This window comes from Eschscholzia californica, unplaced genomic scaffold (assembly GCF_041429995.1).
Source record: "Eschscholzia californica isolate CP2 unplaced genomic scaffold, dmEscCali1.0.p SCAF_1, whole genome shotgun sequence".
Lineage (NCBI taxonomy): Eukaryota > Viridiplantae > Streptophyta > Magnoliopsida > Ranunculales > Papaveraceae > Eschscholzia > Eschscholzia californica.
Window position 1 is genome coordinate 65,680,546 of NW_028238198.1, and position 16,174 is coordinate 65,696,719.

Consider the following 16,174-nt stretch of genomic DNA (forward strand, 5'->3'; position numbering starts at 1 on the left):
ATAATAAATGATAGGAGGATGAGGATCATAATCTGTTCCATCTTTAGGTTATTAATACTAAATCGAAGGAGGGGATAATAACCGGTTTCAACTTCCAACTTGGGGGAGCAGTGAAAAGGTATTTCATATTTCTAGAGAGAGAGAAAAGTTCTAAAGAGAGTGATGTGGTGATATTGGGAGACAAGAAATCTTCTCACCTCTTAAAAAAAGTTGTGTATTTCTAAATGGATCATTATCTAATGCCCTACAATAGCCAATCCAGGATTCTCCCTCTTCTTGGTGAAGAGGATGACGAAGACGAATCTAAAACGGGTTTTAATTGAGTTGTGGATTTGGTTGTTGTTTTTTCTGAAATTAGTTTTGGTTTTGAAGTTCTAGGGCTGTTTAATTCTTTGAAGAAGAAATATAATAAAGTTAGGATTTAAGGAAGAAAGGAGGGAGGATTTTAAATAAAATCTCTAACTTTTTTAGTTGAAAAATAATAAAGTTAGAAGACAAGTTGAAAAATAACAAGACTGATGTTCCCTTAAAATGGTTCCATTTAATTTTTTTAATTTTTTTAGTTGTTCATATATAATTGTTGTCCGTATAAAAAAATTGGTTGTCCACGTATTGGCCATCAATATTTCAAGCAAAATTCTAAATAGCTTGATTGAGGGAAGATGTTACATCTCATACTTCGCTCTCAATCGAGGGTCTGAAACCGTCGAGCGAGGGGTTTATCTCAGGAGAAAGGGTTTCTACGAAGAGAATCATTCCCTTTGCTGGAACACTAAGAGAGAAAGAGAAGAAAATGGCGGTGGTGGAAGAAGAGGAAAATATCTGAATTTTTTTGTGAAGGATCATCACATCATTGATGATAATTCGCCAGTTTCCCTTGTCGGCGTAAATGAAGAAAGGAGGAGCGGCATCTAAGACTTTCCTACCCGATTTTGAATGCTCCATAGACCTTTAGGATGTCCATAAGCACCCTCGTAAAATATGAGATTGATTTAAAACAATCAACTCTATTTCGGTCTGAAACACTTTTTTTTTTGTCTGAAACACTTGGTACCATAGCCTAAGGATTTTCATGTTCCATTACTATTCTTCTAATGTAAAATATTTACAAAAGATGTAATTACTTTAACATTTACCACTTACTTAATGTAGAGTTGTTTTCATACATAGAATTCAGTCCAATATTTCTTACTAAACCATAATATAAGAAATTTTGTATGTGGAAATTTAAATTGTTTTTAAGTAACTGAGAACTACATGAATGGACTCTGTTGAATGATTGTTGTAAGTTTGTTGTTTACAGAATAAAAAAAAAATGTAAACATAGAATTCAGATCAAATATAAGGTTGATTAGAAAACCCGACTGACTGGTCCAGCCAAAGAGGAATTGTCCATCAAAACTAGGTTCGTTTTTGCGACTTCGACACTAAGGACATATAGGGATGCAGATCCATTCAAGATAAATGATGCAGAAGTGTATATAAAAGAAAACAAAAAAAGTTCAACCTCATCAAAACTTCATAGCTCAAGCTAGTCACAGTGATCCTCCAACTTAGAAATCAAGATCTTCAAGACCTGAGATTGTAACTACTTAATAAAAATAAAACCCCAGCAATAGTTTAAGATCAATGATCAAAGAACAATGTACGAAAACCATATTCCGAAATGGGTTTCTACTCTCTAATGGTCACTAGTTCAAATCATCTTACTTCCACTGACGCCCGAGGAAGTAGAAAGTCTTAAATAACCACCGCACTTCCTGCACATTCATGAGTCGTACATAGAATTATCACCATAATCTTGAATTTCCCTTCCAAAATGGAATTTGGCAAAACATAATTGACATAAACTTCTAAACCTGGAGGTCCATGTTGGTTAACCGTATTCTGAAACACGGAAAACTTGATCCTCTTCCCCAGGGATCCCAGAGGAGGGGTGAATCGCGTGAAAGTAGGATACTTCAAATTCGGGGGGTGCTAACAATTTAATACTTTGTGGCTGCAGAATCTTTCAGTTTGTGCTCCTCCTATTATCAAGCCACTGCATATGAGTCGCCGGCTCATTCTTCAACAGGTACGCGGTCAGATCCCTGGTCTCCTCCCACTGCTTGGGGCTTCCAATGCCAATAAAAAGTAACCCATCCAATGGTATTTAACATCCAGAAAACTGCATGATGGACTCCCCTGAAAAAAACATTGGTGCGTGTGTAAACGAGGTGCTCTACCTAACTGAGCTATAGCCCTTGTGCCTTCGCGGTAGCTTCATCGATGTTACGTACCAAATAAAAGGCCTGCTCAGGAAGACCATCTAATTCTCCTTGCTTAACACATGCAAGTCGGACGGGAAGTGGTGTTTCCAGTGGCGGACGGGTGAGTAACATCGGTTTCTTCCTCACTTCCCCCCCCCCCCCCCCCCCCCCTTTCTTCCGTTTCTGAGGTTTCTTTCAGTTTCTTAGTGATTGACATCACATCTCAACTCATGAGAAAAGCTCTATGTCTTTTTTGTTTTCCTTGCTTGTTGATTCCCGGCGGAGGTGGAATCCATAGTTTACTGAACTCGTGTTATTGTGTTTATCACATCTTGACGATGTATAAATGTCTTTCTCATGACTTCCTAGAACCGTAGTCTAACCTTCCAAAAGAAAACAATACCACCAGGTTTATGGAAATCAGAAGTTCCACCGAGAACATGAGGGCCTAAGAGACAGACCTAAAAAGAACACTCGACAAAAGTGTAAGACTACGAAAGGAGATTGCAGTTAAACAAATATAATAACGTTTACTAAGTATTAGGATCGAATCTTGTTCGCCACCTCAGGAAATACTAACTTTCCTCAACTACCTACATGCATGTATTCTAGATGACGCTGCATTTTACCCTGTGAATATATCAAGCTCTAGGAAAACAAGACCGTCCTTTCTTCTTCAGAAACTCAAGGATTTCGACTGTGCTACCTTCGGAGAGAGAAGGGCGTCGATTGATTCCACCGAGATTTACTTCTCCATTGCCTAACTGACTTCCCTGCATTTTACCCTGAAATCGGAATTATCTGGAAGAATTCAATTCGATTCAAGGAAAGAAGTAGGAGAAGAAAGTGAGTCACCTGGAGAGGAGTCCTTCCTTCAGTTTCTTCCTGTCGCTTGAATCCGGTAGCAATTAGAGTTATACTAAGTAACCTGGATTCATACATCCAGGAAAGGGTTATTATGAAACAATATTACTTTGGAAAAATGGAGGATTAGTCTTAATCGGATCATGAATTCTAGATGACGCTGATTTCGTGAGTTTTAAGAGGAGCCCTAAGGAACAGCCTGAATGTGTCGAAACTCGAAAGATAAATTTCGACTGTTATTTTACTGTGGCTTGAAGTGGCTTGTGAGCAAACATTTGAGATTTAAACCCTGTAGTTTGGTAATTGTACGATAATGCTATTATAAATTTCAAGAGTTCTAAGTACTGACCCGAAACTTACTTGACCACTGAGTGACTGATCAACAGCTCCAAATATTGAGTTTGCATTTGGATCAACGAGGTCGTATATCACCTCCGCTGCGGCATTTACCTGGGCCAAACAGATGCAAAAAGTAGGAACAAGTGACATTAATCTAACTTCGTAGAATAAAAGTAGGTAACGGAAGCATAGTATTCAATAGACTGAAAACACAGCAAGACAAACATATTAAATAATGGTTTCATGTGGCAACAGAAGAAGAAGAAAAGAGAAAGATACAGAAATTAATTTAGCTCTTGACAGTAACCATTGAAATTTTGAGAAAATAGCTAACTCAAACTTATATCCAAGACAAAAGGGATATAATGAATCCGAGGTGAAATGCGTTGAGATTGTTTGCCCGTAGCGTATTTAATTATGCATTTCAATCAGGAGCTGGTTTGCGGCGTTTGCCTCAGATTTTCCCGTGTCATTTATAGGTGTAAATTAAGTAAAGGTAGTTCCGGGTGGCCTCTAGAGTTTGTTCCTATGGACTTTAGGGTTCATATGTATTGTTTCCATTGCGGTTTAGGAGACTATTCCATTTTGATGTGTTAATGCCATTTATTCACGACAGTTACGTGTTTATTCCAAAAAAAAAGTTATCAAGAACAAACTTAAATCGAAGAAAAAGAGAAAAGCAGAAAATAGGACAGAGTGAGGTATTATCAGTTTGAATTGTTTATCCAGATCATGTTGCTTTATTTGCGGTTTTACTACATTTTTTCAGGTTACTATAACAATGTGATTATTATAACCCATTGAGAAATGTTCTTCGGGTTTATGAACAATAAGTGAAAAAACAAACGTAATGATGAAGGAGTGACAGAAATAGGTAAAACCCAGATGACTAGTAAAACAGCATACCTATACAAAGTTAAATCAGGACCACCGGTGATGTTCCATACGATTCCAGTTGCCCTTTCATACCAATGTCTAGTAAAGGAGATTGAATCGCATTTAATGCAGCATCTCTTGCCCTAGTCTTGCCTGCAAAGAAATGATTACCATCATACCATTGAAATCTTTAACCAGGAAGTGGGAAGATAAAAACATGTTTTCTTTTTAACATGATGAAGTAAGGAGCTAATAATAGAAACTATGACTGTCGGTGGCCAACAAGAAGTCATCAATTTAAGCAAATTATCTTCTATTATTATTCTCCTAATCGGCAATCAGGTAAATGATTATATAAGAAATGGTATTTCTGTACAAATCAGCGAGGGTATCTGATAGAGGAAAATTTAAGAACGACTTCAACACTATATGGCAATATGGCATGCATGGAATATGTTTTGAATTTCATTCGCAAAACAAAGCATCTAACAAATAATACACATAAACACACATTAATATATATACGTATATATAGTCTAAATCTTTTTAACAAATAGACTATTTATTACCTGTTGCAGTTCCTATACCCATTAAAGAAGAACCAGCATTTGCCATAATTGCTCCAACATCTGCAAAATCAACGTTCACCAGACCTGGAACCTGCAAATAGTGAAGTCCAGTACCAACGACAAAATAGGATTATATGCAGAAGTTGTCATGAAACGAGGAAATCAAAGAGATTATGAAGAATTTAAAGGTCTTGCCATAAATGACCACTTCATCATCCACCTAATTGTAGCATGTACTTTCAAGGAAACCAATAAACATAAAGGAAAGTTGGGCTGAGATTTTGAAAAATCCTAGCATTCAATACATAATTATTTTCCGTGATCATGTAAGTAGAATGGTTTTATCCCTCCATTTGACCTAACTATGCAACTAGACCACTTTTTCATTTTTTTGTATAAATGAAAGTACTGTATTTGTATAACTATAACGACTTTAGGCATTCCATAGCGTAATTATTTCAGAAATACCACGAACACCTTGACGAAGTATATCATCGGTCGAGTTAAAGGCTTCTTCTGTTACAGGTGTAGATTGGGAAACAGCAGTCAACAACTTGTCTTTTCGAATGACTATCAATATATCAACATTTTCTCTCAAAGCAGCAATTCCTTCTTGGGCTTGAACTACTCTCCGTCTTCCCTCAAAGGAGAACAGAGTTGTGACGATACCAACAGTCAAGATACCCATTGACTTCGCAATTCCTGCTATAACAGGGGCCCCACCAGTGGCAGTTCCTCCGCCCATTCTAGCCTGCATACTCAATTTCACAATAAACACTAGGAAGAATAACAAAAGGTAAGAACCAAAATAACTGAAGAAAAAAGAGGAATAATGCCTTGTATTGCAATGGTTAATTTGTATTTGTACTTTTTCTAATGTTCGCATAGAAGTAAGCAACAAGATTATAATCTGGTATATCCCTCCACACTGAAAGTGGATCACCTAAAGTAGATTATATGTCTCATATAGGACGGCATTTTTTTTGCTTCAATATAGGACAGCATTGTCCTTCATAGAACGCTAGAATTTCCTAACTGGAGGATTTTGTCCTACCAACTCTGAAGAAAACAAAGAACTCCAAAAGTATAAAGCCTAAGTAGCCTCACATGCTAATGTAAAATGCAAGAAAGACAAAAATCTATGGTATTTATTTATGGGTAATTTAAATAATCATAGTTTACATTCACTCCCATAGATACTTCTTTTAAGGTTTTAAAGCCGCATCAACACTCAGATACTCGTGTCAGATACTCAGATATTCTTGCCGAATACTCGCTGTTACATCAGTGGGTATAACGTGATATATGTATGTATCTTCGGTGAATATGGTTCGGCTGGTCTGTTTAGGGTTAAATCAGTAACTGCAGTAGTGGGAGCTTCAAGTCCCAAAGGAATGAAATAACCTAGGGAAGCTACTATCTCACACAATAATATGGGGTATCTGGGAAACATGAAACGAAGCAATGGATAATAGAAAGATTCAGACATGTTCAATCACATTCGATATTTTTAGTGCAAAGCAGGCACATTTTTGTAACAATTTAGTTTCTAAATTTATTTTGGGATGCCCTGTGCCAAACTTTGGTTCCAAACTTAATATTCTTTGTTCAAAAAGATATCTGGCACGTAATCATGAGAAAAGTACAAAATATATTTCAGGTTAAAATTTTTCATAAATTACACAAAAATAGCAAAATTTGTAAGTAAAAATTGCAAGGACATAATAGCTAGGGCAATGAAACATTAATAACTATTCCTTATCCTGTTTAGACCTTTCCACTCCACGTACCTCATACAACGTCTGATACCAGAACTAATAACCATACAAGTTTCCATGTTGAATTATTTGAAAAATTATACTCAAAAGCAGTTTTCTCTCTTACCATGGACATTCATGTTTCAAGTCACAAAGCTGACCAATAAAAAACACATTAGCTAGCAAATTGCCTATTATAGCTCTGCAAATGATTCACAAAGCAAAGGTGGCACAGGAACAAAAAAGTTCAAAAGAGGATTGGAATAATCAAATACATAGTCTGTTACCTGAGCTCTATGAGAATGAAAAACTGTCGCTTTTGTAGCATTGCACGGCTGCAAAGAGAACAGGATAACTTAAGTCGAGCGGTGTGCTACTTTAAAAGAAAAATGAGTAATCTTGGTAACAGAAAGAGCTCGTAGTCAGAAAAGAAAATATTATCAGCCTCCAAAGCCATACAGCTTTGGCATCCTCCGCTCCACAATTAACCATAAGCCAGTTCTAGAATAAGAAAATATTATCGGCCTCCAAAGCCATACAGCTTTGGTATCCTCCGCCCCACAATTAACCATAAGCCAGTTCTAGAATAAGAAAATAGTTATATATTTATTAGGGGATTCACAAGACTCGTGGTTGTTCGATAAAAAGGCCGTCAAAGGAGCTTTGGTGTTTTTTACCTCTTAACAGACTACATCTTAGCTTGCAGAACAACCTGGGAAGAGGGTCCCTAAGTGAACTGCCAAAATTGATTCTTCAGAAGGGAATTACATGGCACGTTGGTTTCGTCAGGAAGCAAGAACTTATGTAAAAAACTTAAGGTCTATTAATCTTCATGTGTATCAGTTACACAGCACATAATGATAAAAGTCGTGTCTGCCATGTTTCTTATCGAAATATTTAGTGCTACTTTCCAACATAGGAAGTTGATTACCAACCAAAATGTTCAGATTAGTGCATTGTCTTGAGACCAATGAAACCTCAAGTGAACAGTAGAAATTAGGCAGTAGAAACATAGAAGCGTGTACTTTTTTCCCCGACTGGGTGGAATCAAAGCATGCAAGAAGAAAAAATGAAAAAAATCTACTATGTGAAATGCACAGAAAGTATTCAAGCACAAACTTAGGATCTCCTATCGATGATCCACATAAAGAAATGCGACATGCCACCATAACATTCAGGAATGATAGACAGGAAATAGATGATAACTACCACACTGTAAGAAATGCGACATGCCACCATGTAGCACATATTAATATACTCCAAAGTTTAAGATTCATGAACATACTTTCTAGGATCAGCTCATTCGGATGATAATTTTCTTGTCTTCGTAAATTGTAGAGTTGCAGAGGGAGTAAGATTGTGTCCACCTACTGATTGAGGGCATTCGGGTCCTTTAGAAGACTTAGGCGTACCAGTTGAAACACCAGTACAGTTAGGGTTTGAAACACCAGTACAGTTGGGGTTTGATGCATCATGTTCCATCAACTCTGATACAGAAGATGTCTCCGAACCATTGCTCCCTGCATTATGCCTCCCATTTGGCAAATCATTCTCTTTGAGAAATGGTTTAGATATCTTCCCCCTTTCATTACTTGAAGGAGCACCTGGCTCACGTTGGCAAGTGGTGACTTGTTAGCATACTTTAAGATAGGCACAGAAGAGAAAAATGAAATACTACTTCAAAATGGAAATAAGCACACGTACAAAAGGAGCACCTAAACACGTTGGTGACTTGATCAGAGAATTGGATGATGATGAACATGATTATCTCTAAATTTCAATTTTTGTAGGCTTAGAGCAATTAAATTTAGGTATTGGCATGAGTTCAATCCCGAAGTATAGAAAAATATCCGGTGAATTTTTTTCTGCTGGGTGGACATTTGTTGTTTTTTGTTGGGTCTACTTACAAAAGACGAAGTAATTCAATTCCCAATAAGATGAAGCTAAGCAGATATTGCACAGAGCACATCAGAAACAAAATGTTTCGGGTGAAGAAAAGAATCATAAATTTTCTTGTTCGGTGGAGTACATCTAAAATTTCCAATGTTTGGATGACCTGAAGTTCCAAATGTTTTTCTTATCATGGTGTCTAGAACTTGGTATTGTATTCTATCTCAGGTCTAAACATTTTTATATATAGTTATTCTTAGTCATTAGGTACTTAATTTCCCTATGACTGAGGCCCAGGAAGCCCGAAATATTGATGCATTTAGGTGGACTATGGGCAAAAATATTGCATATATGCCTAGCCTGGCCCCATCGTGTCCTATATATACTCGGGTACCTAGACCGTGGCAACCCCTAGTACCATGCTAGTGAAGAGGACTACACTAACCGAAAATTGAGGCTTGAGAGGAATTGCATTTGGTACAATCTAAAGTTTAAGCAAAAGCACTTTAGCATGGCTTGGTACTCGCCGCTGACTAAGATATGGAGCCATGGCTTGTCTGTTTTTCTCTGTTCCCAAAGGATGAATCAACCAAACATGAAACTAATACATAAACAACCAATCTTGTTGAGTAAATCATAGCTAGAAAGGATAAAAGGAAGAGATGTGATGACATGCAATCAGAAAACTTCCACCTATATGTTTGCTTTAACATCACTCACATGCCTAATTGTCTAATAACAAAAACAAAGATCTAGGGGCATCCGGTTATATGGTTCAAGTGTTCAACACTATGTAAGAACTAAAAGGTGGGTCTAAGGTCTAAACAGTCTTGAAAAGATCTAGGGGCATTTTTTCTTTTTAATATATTCATTCAAAAGTTTCAAAAAAAAATATTGGTAGCTAGTACGCTCTATCCTGAAAGTAGTCCTTAATAAAAGATCCTCAGACTCTTGTGGTATTACAGACCAACCTTTCTGTAACTTCTGACTAGATAGATGACATGTAGGCTCAACATCCATTGGAGATTCTACAGGCATGGCTGGTAAAATCATTTCAGCATCATCCATAAAAACCTCATTAGTAGCCACACCATCACCTTCAGGCGACCCAAGTTTAAGATATGTGGATGTACATGTGTTTCATTTTGAGAACTGTTCATTGAATTTCTACGTCTTCTTGGTTTTGAGCTGCACAATTCACAAGTAACTTAACCAGCTCCTAAGAAATTTATACAACCAATGTATACAACGAAATGCAGTCCAATGCTAGAAATTACCAGAACTCAAACGGTTCAGACTTTAGGTCAACTCCATCCGCAGTCATCTAAAGGAGAACATGAGAGGGGCACATTTTCAGAGAGACAACAACAAAATAAAAGATTCTTTTCAACATCTTTAAGCTCAGCGTATAGTTTCAAAAGGATATGATCTACATAACCTTAATATCAGTACAAGGATGCCAAAAAGTACTGTAAGAGGAATTTTTAGATACAGAAACCTGACCTCAGGTGTCCAAATATCTGTTCTTAGAGAAACATTTACAGCCTGGAATTCATCTGATTCCTACACCATAATTAGGGATGTCAACGGGGCGGGTTTGGGACGGGTTACCTCTTTCCCAAGTCCGCCCCGTTAGTAAACGGGTTTTACCATTCCCGTTCCAATAGTTAATCGGGGCGGGTATTTAATTACCATACCCGTTCCGATTAGAAATTAATTAACCATTACCGACCCGCCCCGCCCCGTTTAACATGAAACGGTGCGGGGCGGGTCGGATTTAAACATAAATTTCATATTTTTATTTCAAATAAGTTAGATTAATCAAAATAATATAAATATTATAAACAAAATTTTATACTACCTCCGTCCCAAATTAAGAGTCCACTATTCCTTTTTTGGATGTCCCAAATTAAGAGTCTCATTCCTAATATATCATATAAAATCCCTTATTTTTCCATGAATACCCTTTCTATGATATCTTTAATATATGGTGCATTAATTAAGTTAATTAAGATATTTGACATTTCCAATACAAAAGTTAGTTTTTCTTTGTAATCTTTCAATTACTTCAAGAAAAAGTTAATTACTTCAAGCAAAGTTACATGTATTTCTAGAATGGAAATTATAATCCTTAAATTACTTCAAGAAAAGTATTCAAATAAATAAGGGTAAACTTGGAAAAAGAAAAAAAATGAAAATAAGTTGGATTACCGATATGGGACTCTTAATTTGGGACGGAGGGAGTACCATTTTGGTTTTATCAACTATAAACACTACAACTTATTACATAATATAAAATATAAAATAGTTAAATTGATGATATAAGATAAAAAGTTTTAGAAACCTATTGTATATATAATAATACATAACATATATAATCGGGGCGGGGCGGGTTTTACTACCTAATCTCAAACCCGCCCCGAACCCGGTAAATGGTTTTATCTTCATACCATTACCGTCCCATTTAATAAACGGGGCGGTAAAACCCGTTCCATTAGGGGCGGATTCGGGAAAAAACCCACCGGTTCGGACTAAATTGCCACCCCTAACCATAATTAGCCAAAATTTAACTTCAGGTTCATAAGAGCAGCAGGATCACAAAAGACGTCAGAAGTTACATACCCAGAACTCAAAGTTGAATAGGTCATGGCTTGCAAGCAAGTGAGATCTCATACCCTACAAACAAAAGTTAAGCCAAAGCACAAAAGCCTGAATATCAGATCTTTGTTTATGACCAAATGAAACAACAAAGATTGGCTCAGATGTATGAAACTAATATACAACCCCAAAGCTTGCACACTTCAACAAGCAAAAAGGACGGGAGAAGTCTTCAGTAACTGCAATTGAGGAAATGTATTGGGTTAGTAGCTGGAATCTCTGAAAAAGGGAAGGAGGAGAACTTAGATGAACAATACAAATGAATTAAACATCTTGTCTTGAAGACTGCAAGAGCAGTTGTACGTCAACGAGGCAATCAGAGACTACGAAGAGCTACAATACACAAGAACGTGCATGTGGCAGGATACTACTTAGGTCGCAGAAAATTTTGATGACAATCGCTTTAAATAGAGGATTATATGATGACATCTATCTACGGAGTTGTGGGATGTATATGTAAATATTATATATATGTAAATGCATATGTAGTGCTAGGTCACATATAAATCACAATTTTACTCAAGAGGAGTTGGAAAAATGGAAGGAGAAGCGAACAATTAATTCACATAAAATTATTTAGATCGGATCATCGGAACAAGTTCACAAACAACATGAACCCTAACTAGTTTGGATATAAATCACAAAGTTGCACCATCATAAAAAAGAAGGAAAGGAAAGAAAACATTTTATTCGGATTTGATATATATATCACAATTATAAAATATTTGTTCTACAACATTAAAACAAGTAACTTATAGCTATCTATCTTATTCTTATAATAAAATAATTCAGGTCTAATGCAATCAGAAAGGCGATAAATGGAGAGAGGTTCTTTTTTTTTTGAAAACTTTGAATTAATATTGAGGAAAAAGAATAGAGAATACACGGGAAGAAAGAAAGGAAAGGAACAAAAATGGGGAGCTACATAAAATTACATCCAAGTAAAAACAGCCCCCCCCCCCCCCCCCCCAATTCGATACAAAATCGAGATAAGTATACGCTCTAGCCCAACCTATAGCTACTAGCCCCAATTCGATACAAAATGGAGAGAGCTACTAGCCACATAAAGCTCAGCCCCAGAAGAAAAAAATGAACGAACAACATTAGAAGTCACTAATTGCACCGAGCCAAAAAATGTATGAAAACTGAAAAGTCTATCAGGACGCAGTATGTAGTCCAAGCAAAATATTCTGAGTCTTGCAATATTTAATTGGACTTATTGAAGTGGAGAAGTGAACATTAATGGAACAGACAAATTGCTGAAGAAAAGTATGTTGGAAAATTTAGTCATGCTTACCTTCCGTCTTCATCGATTTGTTGTTGTAGTACTTGTAGTTGAAAACGATATTTCCAGTTCTCAACCTGGAAGACGGAAGCAACAAATTGATAAATCCATAAAACGCACTTCTGACGTCTCTCATTCTCTCACTTTAAATATTATAGATGAAATCAAAATTTAAAAATAAAAAATGAAAAAATTAAGAGAAAATTTTCAAGGTAAACAACAAAGAAAACATGACTCAAATAACTTAGAAAAGACGACTAGGGAAACCTTACCTGAAAATCCGAGCTAATGACGACATAGGAACATTTTCATAAGAATAAGAGTTGTAAGCAGATCTTTCTCTTGCCCCCACCTCTTGAGCAGAAATATTAACTTGCACTTCCTATAATAACGCATAGAAAATCGATTCGCGAATTCTTCAGATCTTGGAACAGTTTGCCAGAACAGTAAGCTAACCTTAAGCAAATCACAAAACAGGAGAATAAACATACCATGGTCTCGGATAAATGAGGAACCTGGAATGATATACGGCTACCCTCGATTAAATAACTAGGCTGCAAGAAAATAATGTCAAAACACAACCAAATAAACAGAAGACTAAATAATGAGTAATGACCAAGTAAAGATAAAGAGACTGACAATTCTGAACATGCATCATTTAGAGTTCTACGTAGATTGAGCATTGCCTTCAGGACAGGACAGAAACAAGTTCAGAATAACTAAAAAAATCGAAGAACTTCAATAGATTATGGGTTTTTATATGTAAAAGATATCTTAACGTCCTTGCTGACTCTCATTCGGTCATTCCCTTACCATCTATTATCACAGACTGGTTCACATTCAACTACACTTTAGGTATAGCCTAAGAAAGCGCCATATAGCAGGCACGTATTGAAACACTGGGAGGACCAAACTATTGATCAAGGCAACTCCAGAAAAATGACTACCTAGACTCCTACGTATTTCCCCCAGTAAGGAGGCGAGACCTAGACAACTTGACAAACATTAATCTTCTTGTGTTGGTGGACTTATATCACCCATCCATAAAAGGAAAAAACAACCAAGGCCTGTAAATATCATAAATAGAAATTTTTGATTAAATTATTCCAAGTTACTAGAGGACCAACTCCAAAATGTATGGTTCTGACTTGTTGACTGCAGACAAAATATGGTTACCGAAGAACATTGTATTAGACTTGCAATACAATGCATAAGAATGTTAACTAAGAAACCAACTGATACCAATACGAGCCTGAAGCTACCAATACAATCCTGAAGCTACCAATACAAGCTCTGTCCCATGCTTAATTCATGGAGAACCTCGAAGTGACTTTTATTATTATCTATATCCAATTCCATTAATTTAATATCCTATTTGGTGTCATTGACATAAGAGTAGTCTATATGGTTCTGAAATTTATTGAGACCAGCTCCAAATGCGTTGTTGACAGACTGGAGTTGCTCGAGGATTTTCTTTATTTAAACAATAAAGCTTAATACTGCTAGTGAAATCCAAAAGTTGCCAATTAAAAATCCCCATTTCTACAGTCTTCTGAATTGTAGGTGAAGCATCGAGACCTAGTAACCTTGTGTGCAGGAGATCAGAATTTTTTTTTTTACAAAAATGCTGCTTGGATTGCGATATCAACTCCATGGACCTCTCTACTCACTGCTGATTGGTTTTTAGTTAGAAGCCTACTAACTTAATAAGTTAACGTCAAACATAGGTTATAACAAGGTTGAAGAATATAATCACAAAGCGTATAATTCAACATTTATCTTACCGTTACAAATACCATGTCGGACCCATAAAGAGCCTCTTCTATTGATTCTTTGCTTTCCTTTGCAGCATTCATGCCAATATCTGGGTTCCCATCGGCACCCAGACCCCTAGTTAGCTCCTGACCAATTTGCAAGCGGTTATCAGGAAACACAGGAGAAATCTTCATTGCTTGGATATCAGTGTTGACTATCCAAAACTCCACACCTTTCATGGAACTTTCAATCATTCTATTGACAGCATTAGACCCACCACCACCAGCACCAATAACTTTTATCTTCGGTTCGTTGTAATTATCTGGTGTTGATGAATCTATTAAGTTCTCGGTAATACTTCCACCTGAACTCTCCTTTTTCGGACTAATAACTGGGTCATATCTCTCAACTCCTTGGAGCAAAGACACTTCAGGGCGAAGATTCATGAAAGGCTCGTTATTGTGAAATGAATTAACTCCATGGGAGTTGACTGAACATCTGAAACGAGAAGATATCGAAGCAATTCTTTTACCAGCACCAGAAGTCCCATTTTCTAACATCTTCAGAGGACTAATTCTAACCATACGATTCTCATTAAAAGTTCTTCCACTTAGAACAGTTAATACTCCCACAGAGTTCATAATGTCAGCAGAAGAAAAACAACGCAAGTTAGTTGCCATCTTAGTAGGAAAGCAAAACCCAAATCTCTAGGGTTTTGATAAATGAGAAATTAAGAACGTTTCCGGAGAAATTCAGATACCCAAATGCCTAAATTTCTATACACCCATCACCAACACTACCATCTAAAACCTGTCCAATTTTTTTTTTCAAATGAAATAATTAAAAACAAGAGATCAAGGAAAGAAAAATAATGCATTTTGATCTATCATTAGGACATAAACAGTGTAAACTAAATTAGATCAAGAATTAACAGATTGATTCATGTTTAATATAAATTTGGGTACAAAATGATTGCATAATCATGTAAAATCTAAGGTTATTTTCAGAAACTGAGATGATAATCAAATACTGATTCAAATCAGAAGAAAGAATCATTTAACAATTAAAATACTTAGACATCTCAATACCCTTTTGTTCAAACCCACATTTCTCATAAAACCCTTTGTTTTTCTCATCACAATCAAGAATCACCTTATAACAACCCATTGATTTAGCTCGTTCACTAAGAAATTCAACAACTTTTTGCCCTAATTTCAACCCTCTTGCATTTGAATCCACAACAACATCCTCAATGTGACCTACTTTCCCACAACTCCTCAAAAATTTCTTCTCAACAAATAAACATCCAGTTGCGATTATCTTCTTGGATTGATCGTCTTCAATGACGGCTATAAAATGGTCTTCGCCATTAAAGCTTAATTCTTGAAATCTCGCTTCAAATTCTTCATCTGAGATAGAATCACAAATGCTAAGTTGTTGGAGAAGCTCAACGAAACCCTTGGATTTGTCTGAAATCTGCAATCTTCTGATCTCAAACGGTTCATTTTCTCCTCCCATTGTCATTGTCTTCGGATTATGATCAATCTGAGGAATTTCAAGATTAGGTTTTCAAATCTCAGGCAGGTAATTGAAGAATATCAACACAATCCAACTCCTGTGATACCTATGTAATATAAAGCTGATAATTTCACCATCCAAGGTTTCGTGGGGTAGTTGGTTATCACGTCAGTCTAACACACTGAAGGTCTCCGGTTTGAACCCGGGCGAAGCCATTCAACTCCGTTTTTTTGTTTTTTATATTTTCAAGTTCTTTTGTTAGTGTTTCAACAAAAAAAAAAAAAAAAGTTCTTTTGTTAGTGGATAATTTCATGCCTTCTACTATTTTTTTTGGCCAGCGCTTTGGAGAAAGCTAAATAATTTCCGGGATGTGAAGACTTGGTCAAAAATTTGACAATTTTATTTAGCGGAAAA

At 36.3% G+C, this 16,174-nt stretch overlaps 2 protein-coding genes and 1 non-coding gene across 3 annotated transcripts; 1 reads left to right on the forward strand and 2 right to left on the reverse strand.

The window, feature by feature from the left end:
• Positions 1-1,332: 1,332 nt before the first annotated feature.
• On the reverse strand, positions 1,333-15,052 carry LOC147568347 (uncharacterized). Its single transcript, XM_086654808.1, has 16 exons — positions 14,272-15,052; positions 12,979-13,041; positions 12,760-12,869; positions 12,500-12,564; positions 11,329-11,381; positions 11,167-11,220; positions 10,048-10,107; positions 9,822-9,868; positions 9,516-9,732; positions 7,940-8,258; positions 6,942-6,989; positions 4,898-5,648; positions 4,359-4,481; positions 3,463-3,563; positions 3,105-3,177; positions 1,333-3,050 (listed from the first exon to the last, which is right to left on the reverse strand). The coding sequence occupies exons 1-9, from the start codon at positions 14,920-14,922 to the stop codon at positions 9,594-9,596; spliced, it is 1,242 nt and encodes a 413-aa protein (XP_086510934.1). The 5' UTR covers positions 14,923-15,052; the 3' UTR covers positions 1,333-3,050; positions 3,105-3,177; positions 3,463-3,563; positions 4,359-4,481; positions 4,898-5,648; positions 6,942-6,989; positions 7,940-8,258; positions 9,516-9,593.
• Positions 15,053-15,157: 105 nt separating this feature from the next.
• Positions 15,158-15,892, reverse strand: GNA1 (glucose-6-phosphate acetyltransferase 1). Its single transcript, XM_086654809.1, has one exon. The coding sequence runs from the start codon at positions 15,764-15,766 to the stop codon at positions 15,299-15,301; it is 468 nt and encodes a 155-aa protein (XP_086510935.1). The 5' UTR covers positions 15,767-15,892; the 3' UTR covers positions 15,158-15,298.
• A 9-nt stretch (positions 15,893-15,901) lies between these two features.
• On the forward strand, positions 15,902-15,975 carry TRNAV-AAC (transfer RNA valine (anticodon AAC)). Its single transcript has one exon. It is a non-coding gene; the product is annotated as a tRNA-Val (tRNA).
• The last annotated feature ends 199 nt before the right edge of the window (positions 15,976-16,174 follow it).